The sequence below is a fragment of the Myripristis murdjan genome, chromosome 7, assembly GCF_902150065.1.
Source record: "Myripristis murdjan chromosome 7, fMyrMur1.1, whole genome shotgun sequence".
Taxonomy (NCBI): Eukaryota; Metazoa; Chordata; class Actinopteri; order Holocentriformes; family Holocentridae; genus Myripristis; species Myripristis murdjan.
Window position 1 is genome coordinate 1,389,792 of NC_043986.1, and position 23,301 is coordinate 1,413,092.

Genomic DNA, 23,301 nt, shown 5'->3' on the forward strand with positions numbered 1-23,301 from the left:
GGAAAAGTGGAAAAGCAGAGTTTCTAAGCTGAAATGTGTCATGAAACAACAACCTGTCTGCAGAGCGCTGCTCTGCTGCTTCTCTGCAGCCTGACGAGCCGCGTTCTTCTCTGATCCGCCACTAGATGGCAGCATTGTGACTAAGAGCTCCCTGTTTTCTTTCATTTGAAGTCCAGAACAACACATTTCTGTGACCTCAAGATGCAGTTAAGGCTGCAAAATATAATCTATATGTCAAAGTATTATCTAAAATGCCATATTTCCATAATTACTTTGTCTAATGAGGGGAACAGGCCACATAACAAGTGCTGTGCATCTATAATAGCCAAATTAGTGGCATTAATGCACAAGGCGTGAGTGTAAAAGTTAAGTACAAATATCATAAAGTTTACATCTCACAGCCATAATTTATTTATTCATATTTAAGCAGTATCACAGGCGAGGGAGTGACTCAGCACAGACAATAAAAACCTTTCTGCACATGCACAAAGAAAATTATTTATTCAGTTTAAATGACATCACAATTTCACAGTTTAGATGCATGCTGTTTCTCCTGCCACACAGCTGCTGATCGATACACACATTTACTGATCGATGCCCGATCTATTCTGGTAAACCAATGACATCTGCTTTTACTTTTCTCACTGAAGTGCATTTTACTGCTATTTACCGTATACTTTAATTTCAGTAAATGTGTCAATGGAGTGTTGTTACTCTGTGGAACTGCTGTTTTTTCTTCAGCAGATGATTTGAGAAGTTTTCCCACCACAGAAGATTTCTCAGCACTGTCACAACACAGAAATATGTTTCCTTTCATGGTATGAAGTTTATTTGCACGACAATAAAACATAGCAAGTGTCATTAAAACTGATCAATACAATTTCATTATAAACTATACAGACAAGAAAAATAAAATTTGAGCAAACAAAAAATCATGAGATGTGACAACAGATTCCTCTAGACAGGATCTAGAGCAGGGGTGTCAAACTGGTGCCATGGAGGGCCGAGAGGCTGCAGGTTTTCATTCCAACCGAAAACTCCTCCAGGTGATTTCACTGATCACCCCACCTCCAAGCAGAGAGGAGGGACTAATCAGTGAAATCACCTGGTGGAGTTGTTGGTTGGAATGAAAACCTGCAGCCTCTCGGCCCTCCATGGCACCAGTTTGACACCCCTGATCTAGAGGAATCTGGATCAAGAACCAGCAGAACCAGCAAAACCAGTTCCAGCAGAACACAGCAGCCTGACTCCCTCACAGCAAACAGGTAAAACTGTTCACTATGATTTTCTTATGATTTAAATGCCATCAGTAGAAAAATGAATCAAATTTAACAGTTTTTATGAATGCTGTTTCTCCTGCCACATCTTCACATTTACTGATCATACTGATCAATACCCAGTCTGTTTTGGTGAACCAGTAATGTGTGTGTGTGTGTGTGTGTGTGTGTGTGTGTGTGTGTGTGTGTGTGTGTGTGTGCGTGTGTGTGTGTGTGTGTGTGTGTGTTGTAGTTGTTGTTGTATAGTCTGTGATGTATCCATCACAGACGTTCCTCTATGAATCGTGTGCTGATTAATTACTGGGTTTTCTCTTCTTCATCTTTTTGGAAGTAATGGAACTGACTCGCCTTCACTTTGCGGCTCCTGTATAAAAGAAATATATTTAAATGTGCAGAAGATTTCATTTTCAGAAAATAATCATAACCAAAACTCAAACCTTATCGAAATAGTTTTAGCTTCCTCTGTGAGTCCTATGGTCCCTCAAAACTCCCTCAACATAAGAAGAAAAAAACATTCATACCTCTGGTAGATTAACAAAAATTCAGTGTGCATACAGTTAAAAAAATATAGCAGTGATAAAACTCGCTGACTGTCAGTACAGGAGCACTCATGAAGAGGCTCCATAACATTAAATTTACAGCAAACTGAAGCCTTTTGTTCCCAGATGGGGCCTTTCTAGGACACTTTCCAGTGTTTCTAGGAAGACTGGGTACTCCAAACTGCTATTCGGCACTTACACTGCCACAACAGTCAGAGATTTGCCCTCCGTTACCCAAAGGCGCAGGGAGGTGACCCTGTTGTCCACCGAGACAAACTCCAACATAACGGCACTCAATCAGGGGCTGACTGAGTGACCCACCACCCCACCCCCGAGAGGTGACAATCCATGTTCTAAAAGCCAGTTTCTGTACTATAGGTCCAGAACCCGGCCCATCCCATCTCCCCTGTGGCATTGCACCCAGCCCCTACTACTCCTCTCGCAGGTGGTGGGTCCACGAGAGGGCGGCCCCACGGGACCTGTTCAGGCTGAGCCCGGTGGGACCCCGTGGCTGGTCCGGCCATCAGGCGTTCACCTAGGCGTTCACCCAGGAAAGGACCCCAGTCTCTCTAATTCGGGTGAGGTGCCCCCGACACTTGTAAGACTCCTTATAGGGGTCTTCTGAACTGCTCTTTGTCTGGCCCCTCGCCTGAGACCTCTCTGCCATGGGAGTCACGAGCAGGAACACCATTCTCCTGACAGCACAACTCCCAGGTTCACAAGGGTATGCAAACCCCACCACCAAAATAAGGTTGCGGTTCCAGGAGGGGGGCTCCCGGGGCTGTGACCCCCAAACTGGTAGAGTGGCTGCAGCAGATCCCAGGAAAAACATCTGAGATCTCTGTCCAGAAGAGCGCAGTCCTCAGAACAGCTAAGATACTGCACAAAACCCTCAGGCTCACAAGCCTCTTCATGGTGGAAAACCTGCCTAACCCTAACTCTAACCCTAACCCTAACCTTGTCTTGGTCATTGTTACATATCCCGCTGAACACACAGCAGAGACAGGCTGGACAGTCTGGCCTCATCCACCAACACAAACAGCTCGTCATGAGCCTCAGACAGTTGGAACTTCCTTTGGCACTGCTGCTGCTGAAGGGAATGTTGTGGGAATGGGAATGAGGTGTTAAGATCCGATGCTAGTTTGCCTCAGCTCCCCAGTTTGTGAGCGTCCTTAACATAACAGTGCACAACACTGCAGATATACATGCTGTAAATATTATGATAATACCCTTTTTAAAATGCATTATGGACACCAGACATTATATTCAGCACCCGCTGCTCAGTGCTTATAAACATCAGCATTCTCAGAATAAATTACCATTAAATTAAATGTTGTGATGCTGCCTGCTGCGTGTTCCAACTGACATTCAGTGATTTACTAAATATTAATTAATATTAATACAACTAAATATCTGGTATGAGCAACGTTAACCTAATACAGAATACAAGTCATTATCAACACCATCTCTCATCAGCCACGAAAGAACAGCCACAGGCAGCCACACTGTGCCTCTGTGTGTCTGATAAACTGTCAGCGTCTCCTCCGTCTCCTCACCGCTGTCCTCTGCTCGGTCCACACCCTCAACTCTGTGAAACGTCTCAGCCCAAAAACTACAGAGCAGCAGCACTCAGCAGGACAGACATCCAAAAGTCAACAAGGAGCCAAGACATGTAGATTGGTTCTTACCCCTCTGTCTGCTGCTGGTCCCTCTGCTGGCTTTGACTCTGTCATCTCCATCTGGTCATTCAGCAAAACATAAATGTCTTTGACAGTTTCATCAACGATGGCAAAACACTTCTCCATTTTCCTGTTCTGTGATTTCCTATTCTGCGATTTCTTGTTCTTCAATTTCTCCTCCGATTTCTTCTCCACTTCTTCTTCCCAATCCTTAGGGAGTCTGCTGGTCAGCATCAAGCCTGTTGCTTTTATCACACGGTCCTTCAGTTGATTTTCACACTCTTCCAAAATCAGTTCCTCAATCTCATGCTGTGTGTGACAGCATTCACACGGATTTTTACAGCATTTCTTGGGGTTTTGACAGCATTCCTTCAGTTTTTGACAGCACTTACTGCATGATGAAAGACAGGAGTAAATTCCGCTACCAAAGGCCCCCAAACTGCAGATAACTAAGATGATAGATAAGCCCCACCACTGAAAAAGAAGCATTAAAGAACATGTTGCATTAACACAGTATTATTGTGCACTTCCAATAACAATAAATGAATCTACTTCATCAGTTGCACTTTTAGGAATAACACTTACACTATGATTACAGAAAACATGAGAAACACTCACCAGTGATTTTCCTTTGAGCTCAGTGATAATTTCTTGTTCCTCAGATGTGAGGTTGCTCTTGTTCTTGACTTTGCAGGCCAGTACTATCTGCTTTGGTGACTGATCATTCTCACAGCACACAAACCAGTCTCCATCAATTAATACAGAGACCACCCACAGAAGACCGATACAAACCGCCTTGAGTGTGTTCTTCAGTAAAACACAACAAAACTTGCACCGAAAGTTTTTACATGTATATCTCAGCGTGGTTTGACATGAAATGTCTGTCCAGAGTATCACGAAAAATATTATAAAAAATGGCACAACCATATAGACATTGCACTGATTCATTCCTGGTTTACAACTGCACGGTAAGTCCAGATGCAGCACAACATGGTAAGAAACAATCACAATGATGCTGACTGTTTTGGAAGCATGATCCATAAACCTATTAGATGCAACTCCTAAGCTCCCCATGTTGAGGTCCCTGTGTCTGCTCTCAGCTGCAGCTTCACACTCAACAGGCAATCAGAGAAAACACACTTTTTGTTTGGCAGTTGAGCTAGCTGCTGGGCTGTGCAATTACAGGCTCTGTCTTATCAGATTTTTGCATTAGAAACCACACCTTTCTTGTTTTTGCAGGAAAGCATCTGCATGCTGATATTGCACGATATGGAGCTTTAGCCAAAGTTCAGTCAAGAGGACTGTCTTTAATAACTCATACATAAGACCATAGCTGTATTTCTATTTTCTAATTTTCATACCATTTTGCCCCTTAAGCATGCTCATTCATAACTTTCTCTTGGTGTCAAAGAAATGCATTAATACAGGAATAAATTAGTTAAGGGAAATAAATTGGGGAAATGTATTGCGAAATCAATACAGAAATAATTAAATACTTTTAAAATTTAAGAATGCATGAATAAAATGGGGGACATAAATAGGAAAATAAATAAATAGGAACTTAATACAAAGGTAAATAAATACAGAGGCAAAATGGTATGGTAACAAGTGACATCACATGAGAGGCAGTGTTGTTGTACTGATTATCAGCACGGCTGTGATTCGTTCTCTGAACACCTCTTGTCCAATCAGACTGCAGCACCAGAACTAACTGTTGTAGTATTTATAATGATGATCATTAGTAAATAATGTACAAGACATTAGGTAATGATGAAGAAATCATGAACGAAACATTAATACACCGTTGTCATGAACCGGCTCAAAGTCCAGACAAAAACAGGGGAGACCACACAGATACTTACAGGTTTTAACAAAATAAATTTAATTTATGACAGTTAACCCTGTACAAAAAATATATATTTATATCTGGTGTATGCATGTGTGAACAAAAGCTGTAGTCAAGATGCCAATCAAAATCAGCCAAAGAGAATATGCCACAACCAAAACCAAATCCATCTTGTCAGCAGGGAGAGAGAGAGAACTGTTCCAGTCAGACTCTTATATAGCAGTGAGAAGCAATTAGTGGAAGTAGGTGCAGGTGTGGCTCATCTACCTGGGCCACCTCTGCCACTCCTAACTGCAGGCCTCCTACACAGGGAACAAAGACAACCCAGGCCCAGAACCCAGAGGGGGAGGGGTCATCACACCTTGTAAATGATTAGTTAATTATGACTTAGTATGAATAAATAATTAGTAAGTGTTTACCTAATGAATTGCTGATATATAGTTTGAATGAGGTCTGTTCCTTATCTGTTCTAAATGATGTGAAAATGTATTACTGAATCATTTATAAGACATTTACAGGTGTTTTTGTATCCTCTAACAATTCATCATGCGTCAGAACAACAAATACTACACAGTGGCTCACAGTGTTATGTCTGCTTTTATCTCATTCTACCTGTTTGTAACCGAAACGATTAACAAGGAAGTTTCTGCTGATTTAATCTGAGGAAAATGTTGCTGTGAACATTCCTCTGTGTGACTAATGGGCTAATCTTGGAATCAGGAAGTTGAGTTTTATTTTCGTTGTCGAATTCTGTTTAACCCAGTTTGGCAACCTTACAGTGAGAAACAAAAGCAACCAGGTAAAGACTGTACATATGGCCAGTTGTTAGAGGGCTACTGGGGAGGTGAACCAACACACAAAACACAGACTGGACTGACGCCAAAGTGATGGTTTATTTGAAGGCGAGGAGGATGGTTTATCTGATCTAGGTGAGGGTTAAACCAACCTAGGTAAGCAGAGGATCCAAGCTGCGGGGTGCTTATGTGAGCAGAGTCCAGGGGTGAGGAGGGCAGACAAGGAGCAGGAGACAGGGGTTGGAGTCAGAACGGGTAGGACTATGAAGGGGAGGAGACGCAGGAGCAGGTCGGAGAGTGTGGATGTAAATAATAATGGTGTTACAGTGAGGTCGATGGAGGAAGAAGACCTGAGAGGCCGGGTGGGGGTGTTGGTGTGGAGGAGTTCAGAGAGGGACAGAGGAGCAAGGAGTTCAGAGAGGGAATGAGGAGCGAGGAGTTCAGAAAGGGATGGAGGTGCGAGGTTATGGACGGCCTTAAAGGTGAGGAGCAGAATCCTGAAGTCAATGCGACGTTTGACCGGCAGCCAGCGAGGCTGTTGAAGGACAGGAGCGATGTCAGTAACGGAGGAGGTTCTGGCGAGGATGAGAGAGGCACAGTTCTGGACAGGTTGGGGTTTCCAGATGAGAAGGAGACTAAACAGAAGTGAGTGACAGTAATCGATGTGGGATGTGACCAGGGCACGAATAAGAATGCCAGTACTGTTAGGTGTGCGATTAATGTTACATAAATGGTAATATGTAGACCGAGTGACATTACTGATGTGAGCTTGGAATGATGATAGAGATAGGTAATGATAAAACTGTCATGTTTTGTCAGGGGGGATTTGGTGCCTATTAGGAGAACCTCGGTTTTATTGCTGTGGAGTTTGAGGAAGATGCAAGAGAACCAGGACTTGATTTTCTGTAGGCAGAGGAAGGTGGGGAGGAGGGAGAAGGCAGGTTTGGAGGACAGGTAGAGCTGGGTGTCATCTGCATAGCAATGGAATTGGATGTTAGGTTTACGGAAGATGTGGCTAGGATGAAGAAGACAGGTGATAATCAGAAGGGACCCCCAGACAGAAGTGGATTTCTATTCCACTTTTACCTCAGTAGTCAGCACTTGAACCCATTCTTGCCCTGTGTTGTCCACTGATTTATCCTGTATTGTATCTGTTTATACCTGTCCTGAAGGTAAATTTCCATAGTAGTTGTTGGTGTCTGTCAAAAGCCACATGACTTCTGGCAAAGAGCCACAAATGTCTGGCGAGCTGCTGTACTGTATTATATTAGATCTGCCCTTGACTGAGAGACTTCCACTAGTACTGATGTGGGTTTTTTTTCTCTTTGTTCTTTTTTTTCACATTTAGTTCTTTTTTGAATCTACAATTTCATCCTAAATTTTAAGTCTGATGATCCGCCTAGGCATGATGATATTTTCATTGTTTTGTTTTGTTTTTCAACTTTCACAGCTGTTGAATGCTCATTGTGTATTTAAACAACACACATATTATCAAAGTTTCAAAGGTGAATTTTATGATCTGAACATGACTGGTTCTTGTGACATACATGACTGAGTAAGTGTGTATGTTATATGCTCGCAGCCCAGTGCCAAAGTGTGAATATAGTGCTGTGAAAAAAGTCACTCACAATAGGTAGAACTAATGTTGTGTTTTCTGGGTATTTTTAGTAGTAGTGACATACACAGAGACTGCAGTAATACACCTGGAACATATAGCTGAATGGTGTAAATCACCACAGTTCTTATGTGTGCCTGGACACACAGGTACAAACTGTCTCTGCCATGCTACATACACCTGGCTGTAAAGAGGCACACTGGCTTTTCCACCACAGGTGCACATAACAGGGTTGGCTACTGACACCTGGGTGTGAATAGCATCTACCATTATAATATATGAATTACCCTAAAAATAACTACAATTCAGTGACTATCATAGCACAACTGTTGCTGGATTAGCTGGTCTGCTGTTATCTTAGCTAGCTGGAAAATGTTTATGGGCAGGCGAGGCAACATTACTTTAAGATTAGTCATCAAACCAACAAGCAAAACATCTAACTTTGAACTTGAACAACCTGGCAAAGAGAAAGGATCCACCCCTGTCAGAGGCACTGCCTCTTCTCTACGGAAGTCTTCTGTTTACATTCTCTTTGTACTGGAATGCTCACTTGTCATAACTCTCTGTCTCTCTCTCTCTCTCTCTCTCTCTCTGTGTGTGTGTGTGTGTGTGTGTGTGTGTGCGTGTGTGTGAGTGCATGTTACTGCTTGGGATGGATTTAAGGCTTTGAGACTGATTACCTTGCCAAGTCATTTTGTGCTTGACATGCAAAATGCATCACAAGGTGGTGTTTGTGAAACTGTGCTAGTCAACTCAAGTCAGTTTTTTCTTTATATACCCCAGTATCACAAATTACAAATTTGCCTCAACATCCTCTGTCCTTAGAGCCTCACATTGGATGAGGAACAACTCCCTAAAAAACCCTATAACAGGGAGAAAAATAGGAAGAATCCTCAGGAGAGCAATAGAGGATGGATTCCTCCCCAGGACGGACAGACGTGCAGTGGATGTTGAAAGCACAGAACAGAACACAAATTACACAGTACTAACACAGAAACAGGATAACAACATTATAATGTAATTATAGGTGTACCAGAAATGTGATGAGGAGGATGCCGAGTGGTGCCAGATGCACTGGTTTATTTTGTGTGATTTAACCATTTAATGAGGTTCCAGTGTAAGATGAGCACATACATTGTGCAAGAGTAGTGATTGTCACCTTACACTGATAGTTCCATATCTTACAGGTGTAAAAATAAATGTCTAGCACAAGTTTGAGCCTGAGTGAGCATCACTGTGAGTCCCGCAATATATTTTGGTGAGCCAGCCAGGAGGAGGATCCAACCAGTGATCCATTTCAAAGAGGCAAACCTGAATCAGCACCAGTGAGAAGGGGGGAATTATAGAGCCGAGTAGTGCTGACCATGGAGAAGCCAGAGCTCATCACCATCTATGAACATCTAAAATGTAGTGAGCCTTCAGGAGGGTCTGTGAGCCAAACTCATTGTGCACTAATCAGATTGGCTGAGAAGACATTAGAAGACACAGAGGATGATGATGACTCTGTGTTGTTTCAGCAGTATCTGCAGCATCTCCCGTCACTTGTCGATTCCCTGAAACAGATTGGAGAAATAGGACAACAACAGAAAATCTCCTCTGCAAGCCTCATTAACAAGATAGAATCTGGACAACGTAAAGTTAATTCTGAAATTCTTGAGGCAGTCATACATGCAGTGACATATGCTAAAAATCAAAAGAGGCTTTACCTTTCCCACATTAAAAAAAATCCTAGGGCTTCATCATCATTCATCATCAAATCTTCTATGTTGGTTTGTGAATATCTCTGTGGAGTGTCCAGAATTTCAGGCACATTAATAATGCAATAAATACCCACAAAAAACACTATTCAATGCTCCTATCTCAATCAGCACATACAATTATCTCCATATTGACTGTCCCGTCACATCTGATGTCAGATCAAAACAGAGAGAAGCACGTTTCCTTTCAGGTATGAAGTTTATTTGCACGACAGCAAAACAGAGGAAGTGTTAAAACTGATCAACACATTTTCATTATAAAATATACAGACAGGAAAATAAAATTTGAGTAAACAAAAAATCATGAGGTGTGACAACAGATGCCTCTAGACAGGATCTCCTGCTACACCGACTTTACATGCTGATCAAAAAAAAAAAAAAAAAAAAATCTACTTATTACTATACGATTTTAGTACATGTGAAAGTTGCAGCTGATTTATTTGTACAGCATTTCATCAGAAGCCTGAGCCCACCTGGATCCAACTAATCAACCAATCACAGAACAGATTGATCCAACACAAACACCAGGCAGCAAAATACAGAGCAAGAACCAGCAGAACCAGCAGAACCAGCAGAACCAGCAGAAGCAGCAGAACTAGCAGAACCAGCAGCCTGACTCCCTCACAGCAAACAGCTAAAACTGTGCTCAGTAAAGCTTTTCTGATCTGAACAAAGATAATTACAAGTACCACAATGATTTTCTTATGATTTAAATGTCATCAGTAGAAAAATGAATCAAACTTTACAGTTTTGATGAAGGCTGTTTCTCCTGCCACATCTTCACATTTACTGATCATACTGATCAATACCCAATCTGTGTTGGTGAACCCAGTGTTGGCGCTCTAGACAAAATTACGCCCTTGCGCCCTTCCATGCGCAATGTTCCTCTTCTTCCAGCAGGGCTTTGTCTTTTTCAGCGGGTAACACATGCCATCTTGGGTTGGAAAGGCTGTTTGGAGGTGAAACACAGTGAGTTGTAATCAGTCAGTTTCCTGTCAGGAGCTGCCAGCCCTGCAGACAGACCTGAGGACAGCTCTAAAGGACAAATACATGCAGGACTTCATATCACTGCATGCCTGTAACAACAGATTGTACCAACAGTGTTAGAGGAAGCAGCTGTTAGTGCATCCTGTTACTTTTCCTTCTGGATGAAGCTCACATTCTGGAAATTGGTACATAAAAAAATTCAACATCAAAGTCAGACAAAAAAAAAAGTAAAAGTAAGTAAAGTAATCCATGTCTAATCACATGACCTGTGTGTAGTTTTATTGAACTGGTGATCAGGAATGGATGGACGTGCCTTTAGGCCAAGCAAAAAAAAACTTTGGGTTCCGGTTCCTTGTCATTTAAGGGCATGAGTAGGTAGGGAATTTATTTTATTTTATTTTTTATTTTATTTAGCATTTTAAGGATGGGTAGGGGGGATTTATTTTATTTTATTTATTCATGGGAAGGATGGGTAGGTAGGGATTTTATTTTATTTTATTCTTTTTTTTTATTTTCGGAAGCGATGTATGGGTTGCATTTTAAATATAATTATTTCAATATTTGCATAAGTTACCACCTTTTTAACAGACGGAGCAGCGTTATTACTAGCAGAGGGAGGTGTCTCTGGCTCGCATTGCAGCACTAGGTACCTGAAGTAGTGCTGGGTATCGATTCAAATTTCAAGAATCGATTCGATTCCGATTCACAAGATTCAGAATTGATTATCACAATTCAATCTGATTCGATTCGATCCGATATTGATTTGGTTAGTTTTATTAAAAAGCACTTTGAGCTGTTACTGAATTACATGCCTGTCTAGTTATGCAACACATTAATACTTGTATTATATTGTGTCATTTGACAACAAATTAATATAGGTATTGATAATTAAAATGGCTGTAAGACTGGTAAAAATGGCTAGGACCACCTTTTGTAGCCCAGAGGAGATACAGTATGTTGCTCAAACACTTGGTATGTAGTGTTAGTGTATGTTGATGAGTTGTAGAACATAATAAATGATCTTGCAGGAGTAGATGTTTACCAGTAAGCGTGACTCAAATAATTTAACAATATTTTAAATTATTATTTGTTTTAAAAATGTAAATTACTTATCAAACAGACCTAACTATTCAACTACCAGTGAAAGAGCAATAGTATGCATGTGATAACACAGATAAGTCAAAAAAAAAAAAAAATAGCCAAAGTGATACCTCTTCTCTGAATAGACAAGCTAAGCCAGTGTGCCGCTGTTAGTCAGTGAAAATAGATGGAAGTGGGATCTCTTCGCTTTGTTTGTCAGTGCGCTGCTGTAGCTGGAAAGTTTCTCTGCCTTTTGGACTCATACGGTGCCGGTGCAGTTGTTGTACGTTCATATTCCACACAAATGGGAATTTAAATGAAGATCGATTCAAACTCGGAGGATCGATCTTTTCAACACAGATCTATCCTGAAGTCAAATACACTCATCACGCCCACCACCATAGAGCCAGGCTCCGCGGTGGGGGCTTGCACTTGCACTTGCAAATCTGCAACGGCACTGTTTCACCTCTTTCACTACATCTGCAAAGGTTTTCTCTTGTAGTCGGATTATTTTCGCTGGTTTTTGCGAGGACAAATCACACACACCATGCGGAGGTCCGTTCTTTCCAGCCAGTGCTGTCGGTGGCGCCTGATTCCATGAAGTTATTTTCTGAAGTTACGCGAGAACATCACAAATAAGGCGAGTGCAACATACATCAAAATAAAAGCCCTACTTAACTTTTGACCAATGCAAACAAGGTCACACTCGGTCGCATGGTGCCTTTATTTTATTTTTTTATTTTATTTTTACACAGAGGCCAATAAAATAATCTGACTCGGGGGTTAAATGGGACAGTCGGTCGGGAACCGGAACCCAAAGTTTTTTTTTTGTCTGGCCTTATCACATCTTGGCTGGATTATTGTAACACACTTTATTTTGGAGTCAGTCAGTCCTCTCTCGCACGTCTCCAATTAGTCCAGAATGCTGCTGCTAGTCTGCGAACAGGAGCACAAAAGAGGGAGCACATAACTCCTATCCTGGCCTCCCTCAAACTGGCTCCCTGTGCATTTTAGAGTTCATTTTAAGATTCTTTTGTTTAATTTTTAAATTTTTAAATGGCCTCACCCTGCCCTACCTCTCTGAGTTACTTAAGCCTTACGCTCCTGCCCGGTGCCTCAGGTCAGCTGAGCAGCTGCTCCTGGAGGTACCGAGGTCAAAGCGAACGCTCAGAGGGGATCAAGCTTTTTCTGTTGCTGCCTCCAAACTCTGGAACGACTTACCTGTGCACCTTAGACAAGCCTCTTCACTGTCCTTTTTTAAAACCACTCTTAAAACCCATTTTTACTCATTGGCTTTTAACCCAGCATGAGACACAGATGAGCATCGCTCTGTTTTATTTGTTTTATTGTTTATATCCTTTTTACTGTTTAATTGCTCTTACTGTTTTGTTGTTTTATGATAATTTATGTACATTGAGATGTTACTCTGTTTTAATTTGTTTGTTTTTATTCTTTCTACTGTTTTTACTGTTTTGTTGTTTTATTATCATTTATGTACAGCACTTTGTTTCAGCTGTGGTTGTTTTTAAAGTGCTATATAAATAAAGTTGAGTTGAGTTGAGTTGATGATGTACTTACCAGTAACGGAACTGACTCGTTGTCATTTGGCGGCTCCTGTACAAAGGAAATATATTTATTTCAGAAAATAAGCACTGCAAAATATTTCGCTGTGAATTCACAGTATATTGTTGGATAAGTTTTGCATGGCTTTCACAGTAAAGATTACAGCAATATACTGTGAAATATACTCAGCATTTTACTGTAATTTCACATCTGTGATATTACAATGCATTGCTGTAAAAGCACAACTGTGTACTGTAACTTCACAGTTTCAATGACAAAGCAATTACTGTGATATTACAGTACATTACTGGGGAATTACAACCTTTTGCTGTACATCATTACAACAAGGCCCTGTACTTTTACAGTGTGTACTGTGAAAGTAATGCACAAGTTGACAGTAATACTGTGAATTTACTATGTAAACTGTGGAAATCATGCAAAAATTGGCCAGTAATTTACTGTGAAAGTAATGCAGATGAAGTTTCCATTTACTGTGAATTTACAATCACTGTACAGTTAACACACCAACACACAACTCTGAGGTAAAGTCAATGTTAGCCCAATGGCATATTTATTTACAAATAAAGGGTTATTCAACATAAATGCCAAGAAATTCAAGAAATTCAACTTCCTAGTCCTAGTCAAACTTTTCAAAGCATCTTAAAATGCAGAGAAACTGCAGAAACTTGCCATTCAACTACCCAGCTGTGTCACAGTAACAGTAAGAGGATGGGAGTGAGGCCTACATGGCAAGGTAAGAGAGGAAGGGAGAGAGCGATGAAGGGATGTCGTGAAGGGATCAGGCGCTCCTCTCAGTCTCAAACATTCTATAATCCACACGCAACAGCATTGTACAAAAATCTTGTAGTGCAAAGTTGTCTTCAAAAAAAAAAAAAGTACAAAAAGAACTACTCTTAAACTAAAAAAAAAAAAAAAAAAAAAACTTATGATGCCCACTCAAAGTGAATGAGTTTCCTCAAAAGGTGCTCATATGAGGGTTCATTGTTGTTCGCTTCCTGGTCTTTGAGCCTCTCTCAGGATTGATGCCCAAGAAGAACCTGTTAATAAGCAAAGATAGTTTCAGTTTTAAACAGACTTATGTATTGCAGGCAGCATTTATCAAGTTGAGTCATCATCCTTCATAATCTTATCATATGCACACTCAACAGTTCAGTAAAAGCATAATGTACAGTATTTAGGTGTTCAAATTTAAATAATAACATCGGCTGTGATAAATAGCAAACGCTAACGTTAGCTAGCTAGCGTTAACTAGCCTATAGGGGATGGGGGCATGACGTCACGGCTGGAGCGCCGCAGGGGCTGATGGGAGAAATCGCCATATTGTGAGGCCACTTGTTGTTCGTTGTTGCGCGCCGAGATGAGAATATTACAGGGGGAAACTGCTTGAATAGTAGCCTATTAATTTATTTCATTTAGGTGCAATTCTCCCGCGCGGGGGAGAAGCGCACTTGGCAGCAGCTTAAGATGAAATATAATAGGCCTAACATTGTTCAAGCATCTATGCACGGTCTTACAACCATCTCCCGACGAATATTTAATTCTCTGCACCTTCATCCACGGGATCGTTATCAAGGACATGCCATGTTCGTGAAAAAAGTCGCCACCTAACTAGGTTACTAATTGACTTATAAAAGCCTACTGACTGTTTTTTTTTTTTTTAATAACAGACGGCAGAACTAATATGCCACACCAAAACTCGCCTGCTGACTGAATGAATGAGGAAGTTAAATACGGTGTGTGGCTGAAAGAGGGCGGACACAGAGAGAAACTCGAGGTTTCATGAGAAAAACCAGGTCCCGACCAGGTTAGTTTGATGGAGTCTGTTACTGCGGTAACTGACCGAGAGCTTAAGTTAGCCTACCTCCCTTTGTGAAACGGAAAACTCAGTTTCCCTCATTTCAGGGTTAACAGAATCAGAGTTTTCACTAAACCTGCTTTGTGAAACGGACCCCAGGGCTGTATGCCGTCACCTTCATCTTTACACAGGATCGTAAGCTGTCATCTGTGAGGCGTGTGCGATGTTTGCTTTTAAGAGCGACAAAAAATTTTTAACACATTTTATTTAGATGTTACAAGATCACCATAATCTTCAAATTTAGAATTACTTTTTTTTTTTAAAACGAACGAACTAAAATAAAATACATTTTAATTAAATACTCATCAAATATTTTCAAAAGCCACAGGGAGCTGCATCAGAGGGATGACAGAGCCGCATGCGGCTCCGGAGCCGCGGGTTGCCGACCCCTGGTATATGCACTGACGCCACAGACTAAGTACACAAAAAATCAGGAAACGTCAAAAGTCGTTTAATCGACTTTTTAAAATCACTTTCGACAAGTTTTCAAGAAGTTATTGTGTCCTGTTTGCTGTGTTTTTCTCTCGCTCAATATGGCCACACAAAATGGCGGCGCACCATTGTTTACGTCCCAGAATGCATTGCGCAGTGACGTCGGTTGCCAAGCCCTATATCAGACCACACGGGCAAATGCTACAGCTAGCTAACGTTAGCTAGTTAGCTAATAGTCCTAATATCATTTAAAATACCATGGGTGTACTGCAAACAGACGTTATGCTGCAGCTCACCTTCTCCATTCAGCCCAGAAGAGAAGAGGGAAATGGCCTCTTCAGGTTGAGTTTGGTTATGTCATGTGACTTACCAGGGACTATTTGAATACAGACTTTCACTGTAATAATACTGTTGAATGCTGTGAAATCCTTGCATTTTTTTTTTTTTACTGTGTTGCTGTGATATTACAGACCTTGTTGTGATATAACGGGGGTGTTTTGATTTGCAGGATTTTACTGTAAAATAACAGTTAATGCTGTAAAATCCAAGGATACTGTAGTTTTTACAGGTATTCATTGGGATATTACAGGGGAACTTAATTACATCAAGTTACTGTAAAATAATACTGTTAATTATTGTGAAATGCTGGTAATTTATTACAGTGAACATAACCAAAACATTATCTAAAATAGACTTTATTGTCCCAGAGGGAAATTTGGCTTCACAGTCACAAGAACACAAAAGAAGAGCACATAACAACATCGGTGTTTGTGATGACAGTTGATGATGATGCTGTACCTACTTTGACAGTCTGGGGTCTATTGCTAAGAAAATTGTGAATCCAGTGGATGAGAGGTGAAGGGATACTGAGGTTAAGGGGTTTCTTGATCATCTGGTGGCGTTGGATGGTGTTAAAGGACTAACTAAACTAAAATCAACAAAAAGAATTGTAGCAAAGTTGTGCGTGGATGAATCTAGATGTTGAATGAGGGAATGGAGGAGGCATGCCACAGCACCCTCTGTCCCCCACTTGGCCCTGTAGACAAACTGATAGGGGTCCAGCTGAGGTCTGACAGCTGGTAGGATGGTGTTCAGAATCAGTTTTTCCAAGCATTTCATGATTATTGACGTCAGCGCACCGATAGTGATTGGGTTCTGAGGGGTGGGGCTTCTTGGGTACAGGAATGATGGTGGATGGTTTTCCAGAGGGTGGGTACTGAGGCTGTCCTGTAGGATTCCCAGAAGATGGAGTGAAGGATAGGGGAGAGCTCCATGGCACACAGCTTGAGCACCTTCGCTGGGATGCCATCCGGTCCAGGTACCTTGCCAGGTTTGCACCTGGCCAGCTGCTGTTGAACGTCCTCCTGTGTGAAGGGAGGCTGCATGGGCTCTTGAAAGGGGAGGGCTCTCAACAGTTCCTCACAGTCAGCAGAATGGTTATGGATGTCAAACCGTTTGTAGAAAGTGTTCAGAGTGTTTGCAAAGGTGGTAGGGTCTGGCGTGGTGCAACTCTTTTGCCTAGTTTCACAACCCGTCAGAACTTTTACTTTATGGAAGGCTTGTTTTGTGTTCATGTTTCTAAATTCATTCTCTAAGCTGTCTTTGTATCTGAGTTTGGCTCTATGAATATCATTTCTATACTGGCCGGCATCAGGTGGGCCGGCCGCGGCACCGGTTGGTACCAGTCAGGTCTGCCAGATCTGACAGGTGAGATGGCCTATGTTGCCGCCTAGGGCGGCAACATAGGCAGAACCGCCACTGCCTCCGCCTCCTCTCCTCTCCTCTCCTCTCCTCCACAGTCAGAAACACAGGCGAGTCGCGACACCCCCTCCTCAACATGCTGCCTGTTTACAACAGACTCAGACTGTTGGGGCGGGTGTTAATCAAAACAAACCAATCACGTCTTGATCTCTTCACAGGTTGCTGGCCTCTGATTGGCCTGGCTTGTCTCTCTGACTTAAAAAAAAAAAAAAAAAAAAAAAAAGGTCAGACTGGTGAAGCGGACCGGCCTGACAGCTGATTGGCCTGGCCGGCGACCTGTCTAAAAAAAAAAAAAAAAAAAAAAAAAAAAAAAAAAGACAGGCAGGCCACCAGGCCAGTGACAGGCCGGTGCTTTGGGAAATCTCCCGGTTCTACCGATGTACAGTCCGGGCCTGGTCTCCCATAAAGAACACCAGCACTTCGGGATACTTAGCCATCAGAGAGTTAGCCATATTGGCTACTTGCTTGCTCTCATGTTAGCTTTGGGATGAATGTAAACACACCCAATGACAACAGTGGGGAATTCCAGTGGGAGGTAAAACGGGCGAAGTGACAGGGTAAGCATTTCTATGCTGGGTGTACATACCCTATGATGGAGTTTGATGTTGTTACACCATCTGTTGTTGATAAAAATGCAGACCCTTCCACCACTGTTCTTATCCGACTGGATCGTCCGAACTGCCCCCGTCTTCCTCTTTTCCTTAGACAGGTGGTAGGAGAACTGCTGGTCTCATATTGCAGAGGATAGAAGACCATAGCTGGAGCAGATCATCCCGGCTATAGCTGAGTGTTCTGTAGCCACTAGCCTCCCGCGCTAGTGCTGAGGTAGCCTCTGGTGCTGTTTACAAATATAATCCAGATGGTTTTATAAGGATCTGGCATCACTGATGTTTAGCCTGACAGTGGAGACTCTCAAAAACTGACAGAAAAACTAACAAAACAACAAAAGAGATGAGACAGGACACTGGCGGACAAACAGACTGTGCTGTTGCAGCAGAGCATGCGCTGTAGACCGAGAGAGAGCCGGATTGGCGTATTGGTGGTATGTCTGTTGTTATTCTCAGCCTTTTAGGATGATGATGAGATCAGGGTTAGGGTGGTGGGGCTCGAGCTGCGGTGGCCAGTCCATGTGTGAAATCAATATTTCACAGTTTGAGCCTAATGAATCCTGTCATTGTTATCTTGGAATATGTCTGTGCCATCAGGGAAGAACACATCCCTTGATGTTAAAACCTGCTCATTTATATATTCAGGTAGTCAGCTGACCTCGTTTTTGGGCACGTCATGTTGCTGAGGCTCGACCTGACCACATGAAGCAGCCCCAGACCATCACACTGCCCCCTACAGGCTGCTACGGTCGGCACCAGGCCTGAAGGAAGCATCACTTCATCTGCCTCTTGTCACCATGATGCTCCATCAGTCTGGAACAGGGTCACTCTGGACTCATCAGACCACATGACTGTTTCCCATCGCTCCAGAATCAATCACTCACCTCTCTGATGTGGGGTATTCTTTAGGCTCCACAGCTGTTTAGTCCCACTCCCTTGACTTCTCTTTGTATTGTGTGTGGAAATGCTGTTAACTTTCACTATTAAACTCAGCCGTGAGTTCTACGTAAGTGTAAGTGTATACACTTACAATATATTGTAAGTGGATACACACACACACACACAGCTTTGCAGGCCAGTACTATCTGCTCTGGTGACTGATCATTCTTGCAGCACACAAACCAGTCTCCATCAATGTACACAGATGCTACCCATGTAAGACCCATACAAACTGCTTTGACTGTGTTCTTAACTAAAACAAAATGAAACACGGCCAAACGTTGTCTACATGTATATCTCAGCGCTTTGAAACATGCTTTATGCGTCCAGAATATCAGTAAAAATAATGGCACAGCCATGTCACACTGACTCTTTCCTGGTTTAAAAGTGCATGGTGAGTCCAGATGCAGCACAACATGATAAGAAAAAATCTGAATGATGGAGATATAGATGGCTGTTTTAGAAATATGATCAATAATATGATATGAAATATGATCAGTACACTTATTAAGTGCAGTTTTTAAAGGCCCAATGGCCTGAAACATGCAATTTTAGTTGTTTTTGCGTGATAGGTCTTGGGGCCACATAAATACTGTCCCATGCATTACACCTGTGATAAATGGACAAGTGCACACAGCCCGTTTTTTCAAACTGTCCGTGTAAAACGAGCGGATTGTACTTCCTTGAAGTTGTGATGTCAGTGTCTGTCCTGACGTCAGTGACTCTGCCCACAGTGCCTGCATCCCCAGGCAATCAGCTACCAAGCTAGCGAACTTAGCCAGTACCTCTCCGCTCCCAGCGCAACAAGTTCACAACATATTTACAACATATTTAACAAACATAACTTACCATTCTGAAACATCTTGTAAAAAATGGATTTGAGGTGGTTCGGTTTCTCCTGCTGTCTGTGGTTCGGGATCATATGGTTTTATAACATCACGCTCAGGGTCCCGATTTCACGGATCCCGCAGGGTTTTAGTCAAAATTTGCTAGTCTGTTGGGCTCATTTCAGTGCCGACTGTTTTATCAACCCGACACAGTACAAGCCCGGCTTCATCTGTGGTTTAGGATCGGAGTCAGGCTCAGATACGTACGGTCGTATAACAGCACGCTTGGCGGTAGCCATGACAATCACACATAAGTTGAACATATGTTTCAGTTACTTGCTTGTGATTGGCCCGACCATTTGTCACTCAGAAAACAGTCAGCCAATCAGTGGAAAGGGGGTGAATCTCTCTTCTGATTGGCTGAACGAACCCTGCTGCCAGAGCTCCAGAAGAAAGGCAAGAGAGAGGAGCTGTGAAACTATATTTAGCAGACCACAGGTACTCAAAACCACAAATACATCATGCTAGGGAGATCAGCAGTTAAAATAAAACCCTGGAAAAGTGGACAGCATGGGGCCTTTAAAAGGAATTTCATACAGGTGTGCATACGGACGATTTTATGAATCAGAATTTTTTTTTTTTTTTTTTTTTGCATGTGTACTTTTCCGGTTTTGTGCAAACAGAACTATTTTAGTATGGTAGTAGAGTCAAATGACGTCAATCACCCCATTTTATTGGAACACACACACAGCGCTTGAACGGCCTTTGTGTCAACAAAGAAAGTTGACAACAATCATCATGGTACCAGCTATCTCTGATTGTGAGTTTTGGTTTGTCGACCCAGCTCACACAAAGACGGGGTATGTTGAACCTAGTACAGCCCTCTGACATGAACAACCCTGTACAGAACATGAATCATTATCAGTGTCTCCTCACCGCTGTCCTCTGCTCGGTCCACACCCTCAACTCTGTGAAACGTCTCAGCCCAAAAACTACAGAGCAGCAGCTCTCAGCAGGACAAAGAGCCACAAACATCCAAAAGTCAACAAGGAGCCAAGACATGCAGATCGGTTCTTACCCCGCTGTCTGCTGCTGGTTCATCATCTGAACTTTGCCCACCTGGTCCAGGCTGTGGTGATAGTGGTGGTTGTTCTTCTTCTTGTTGTTGTGGTGGTTGAGTTTGCTCATCACCTTGTTGTGGTGGTTGAGTTTCCTCATGATGTTGTGGTGGTGGTCGTTGTTGAATTTGCTCATCATCTTGTTGTTGTATTTGCCCATCTCGTTGTGATTCAGTGAATATCAGTCGTGTTGGATCTTTGATAATTTCATCAACATAGTCAAAACATGTTGCCCCTTCTGTTCCCCAATCTGTTTCAAGTTTGTTGGTCAGCGTCCTGCCTGTTGCTTTTTTCACACGGTGCTTCAGTTTATTTTCCCACTCTTCCAGAATCAGTTCATTAAGTTCATGCTGTGTTTGAGAGCACTTACTGCGTGCTGTTAGACAGGAATAAATGCTGCTACCAAAAGCAGCCACAAAGCAGATAACTAAGAGGACAGATAAGCCCCACACCTGAAAAAGAAGCATTAAAGAACGTGTTGCATTAACACAGTATTATTGTGCACTTCCAATAACACACGTGAATCTACTTCATCAGTCCCACTGTTGAGGAAAGGGATAACACTTACACTATGACTTCAGAAAACATGAGAAACACTCACCAGTGATTTGTTTTTCAGGTCAGTAATATTTTCCTGTTCATCAGATGTGAGGTTGTCCTTGTCTTTGCAGGCCAGTACTATCTGCTTTGGTGACTGATCGTTCTCACAGCACACATACCAGTCTCCATCCATGTACACAGATGAAACCCACAGAAGACCGATACAAGCTGCCTTGACTGTGTTCTTCAGTAAAACACAACAAAATGTGCCTGACCATGTTTTACTTGTATATGTCAGCGCACTCTGACATGCTGTGTTTGTCCAGATTATCACCAAAAATATTATGAAAAATGGCATAAACATGTAGACATCACACTGATTCCGTCCTGGTTTACAGGTACACTGAAAGTCAAACTTCAGCACAACATGGTAAGAAAAAATCAGAATGATGGAGACGTAGATGTTAGCTGTGTTAGAAATGTGATCCATAAACCTTTCAAGTGCAGTTTTTAAGTTCTCCATGTTCAGCTCAAGTCCCTGTGTCTGTCCACTCCTGCAGCTTCACACTGAATATGTACTGACAGGTAACTACACTCCACTCATTTATCTGACTACAGGCTCTTGTCAGCTTTTGTGTATGAAACCACACCCCTCTTGTTTTTGGAGGAAAGGATCTGGACGCCTGATATTGCACAATATGGAGCTTTAGCCAAACTACCATCAAGAGAACTATATTAAATTATGCATGGGACCATAACTATATTTCTAATTTCTGATTTTTATGCCATTTAGTTCCCTCATGCATGCTCATGCGTAACTTCCTCTTGTTGTAAAAGAAATGCATAAAGAAAATAATGCAGGAATAAATTAGTTAATTAAATAAATTCTAGGAAAAATGCATTGGGAAATCAGTACAGAAAGAAATAAATACATTTTAAATTCAATAAATTGAAAAATACATAAATAAATGGGCAGATTAAATAGGAAAATAAATAAACAGGGGTTTAATACAAAGTCATATAAATTCAGAATCAAACTGATATGTACGGTGGCCGAGAACCGCCAAACGCGCTGCAACAGCCAAATGCGTCTCAGTTACAGAAACCAGCTTCAAGTACAGAAACGATCCAAATTCACAAACTCAAACACAAGTCTAAACAAGGTGCAAAAAGAGGAACGTGGTGCAAATGAAAAAAAGGTGCAACTTCGTCATCATCAAACGCGCTGCAAATACAGAAACGATCAAAGCACAAAACGATTCAAACCAAGAAACCATCTTCAAAAGAGCAACGATTTTTTGGCTTCATCTTTACAGAAATTTGATCTGATAAAACCCTTAAAACCTGTTATGACATATGTGTTCAGAGGCAAAGTGAAGTCGTGTGAATAGAGCCCCGAATTTTTCACCCAGGTTGAAAAATTTGAGCTCACGCAAATATGCAAATGATGCGAATTTTGTGTTTTCACAACATTCACATCTTTCACATCACCTGGCGTGAATTTGTGTCTATTTGCATCTTTACGTTGACTTTGTATGTGATTATGTTGCTGTGATTGTTCTGTGGGAGCAACATGTCGTGCCAAGTTTTTTAACATTACAGCGTTAATGTACAATGAACTTTTTAATATGTGACATGAGATAATGATTAATGCATCATTAACAAAACATTAATACACCATGTAAGTGAATAATTGTGATTAATTGTGTTTAAACATATCACAAATATGTAGGTGGAAATGATTTCTTAATTATGATATATTATCAATAAATAATTGGAAATAGGTAAATGTTTACCTAATATGTTGTTGAGATATATTGTGAATGAGGTCTATTCCTCATCTGTTCTAAGGGATTCAGAAATACACTTTCACCTCATTTATAACATGTTTTTTGTTTTGTTTTGTTTTGTTTTGTTTTTGCACCCTCTGATTATACAGCTCATCATACATCAGAGCAGCTGCCTGTTTGTAACTGAAAAAATTAACAAGGAACTTTCTGCTGATTTAATTGGAAGGAAATGTTGTTCTGAACATTCTTTTGTGTGTTTCACTTTCACTGTTC

At 41.6% G+C, this 23,301-nt stretch overlaps 1 protein-coding gene across 3 annotated transcripts in view; it reads right to left on the reverse strand.

The window, feature by feature from the left end:
- Positions 1-23,301, reverse strand: part of LOC115361783 (uncharacterized) — a 58,420-nt gene that overhangs the window by 11,308 nt on the left and 23,811 nt on the right. The window contains exons 1-3 of one of the 3 annotated variants that reach the window (XM_030055414.1): positions 4,114-4,589; positions 3,505-3,969; positions 1,318-1,641 (exon numbers count right to left, since the gene is read on the reverse strand). The exons of 1 other annotated variant lie outside the window; for it this stretch is intronic. In XM_030055414.1, the coding sequence (XP_029911274.1) occupies positions 1,594-1,641; positions 3,505-3,969; positions 4,114-4,569 (969 nt within the window). In that variant the 5' untranslated portion in view covers positions 4,570-4,589 and the 3' untranslated portion in view covers positions 1,318-1,593. Of the gene's footprint in view, positions 1-1,317; positions 1,642-3,504; positions 3,970-4,113; positions 4,590-23,301 lie in introns of those variants that run through there. One more of the 3 variants, XM_030055413.1, reaches the window with a different exon arrangement.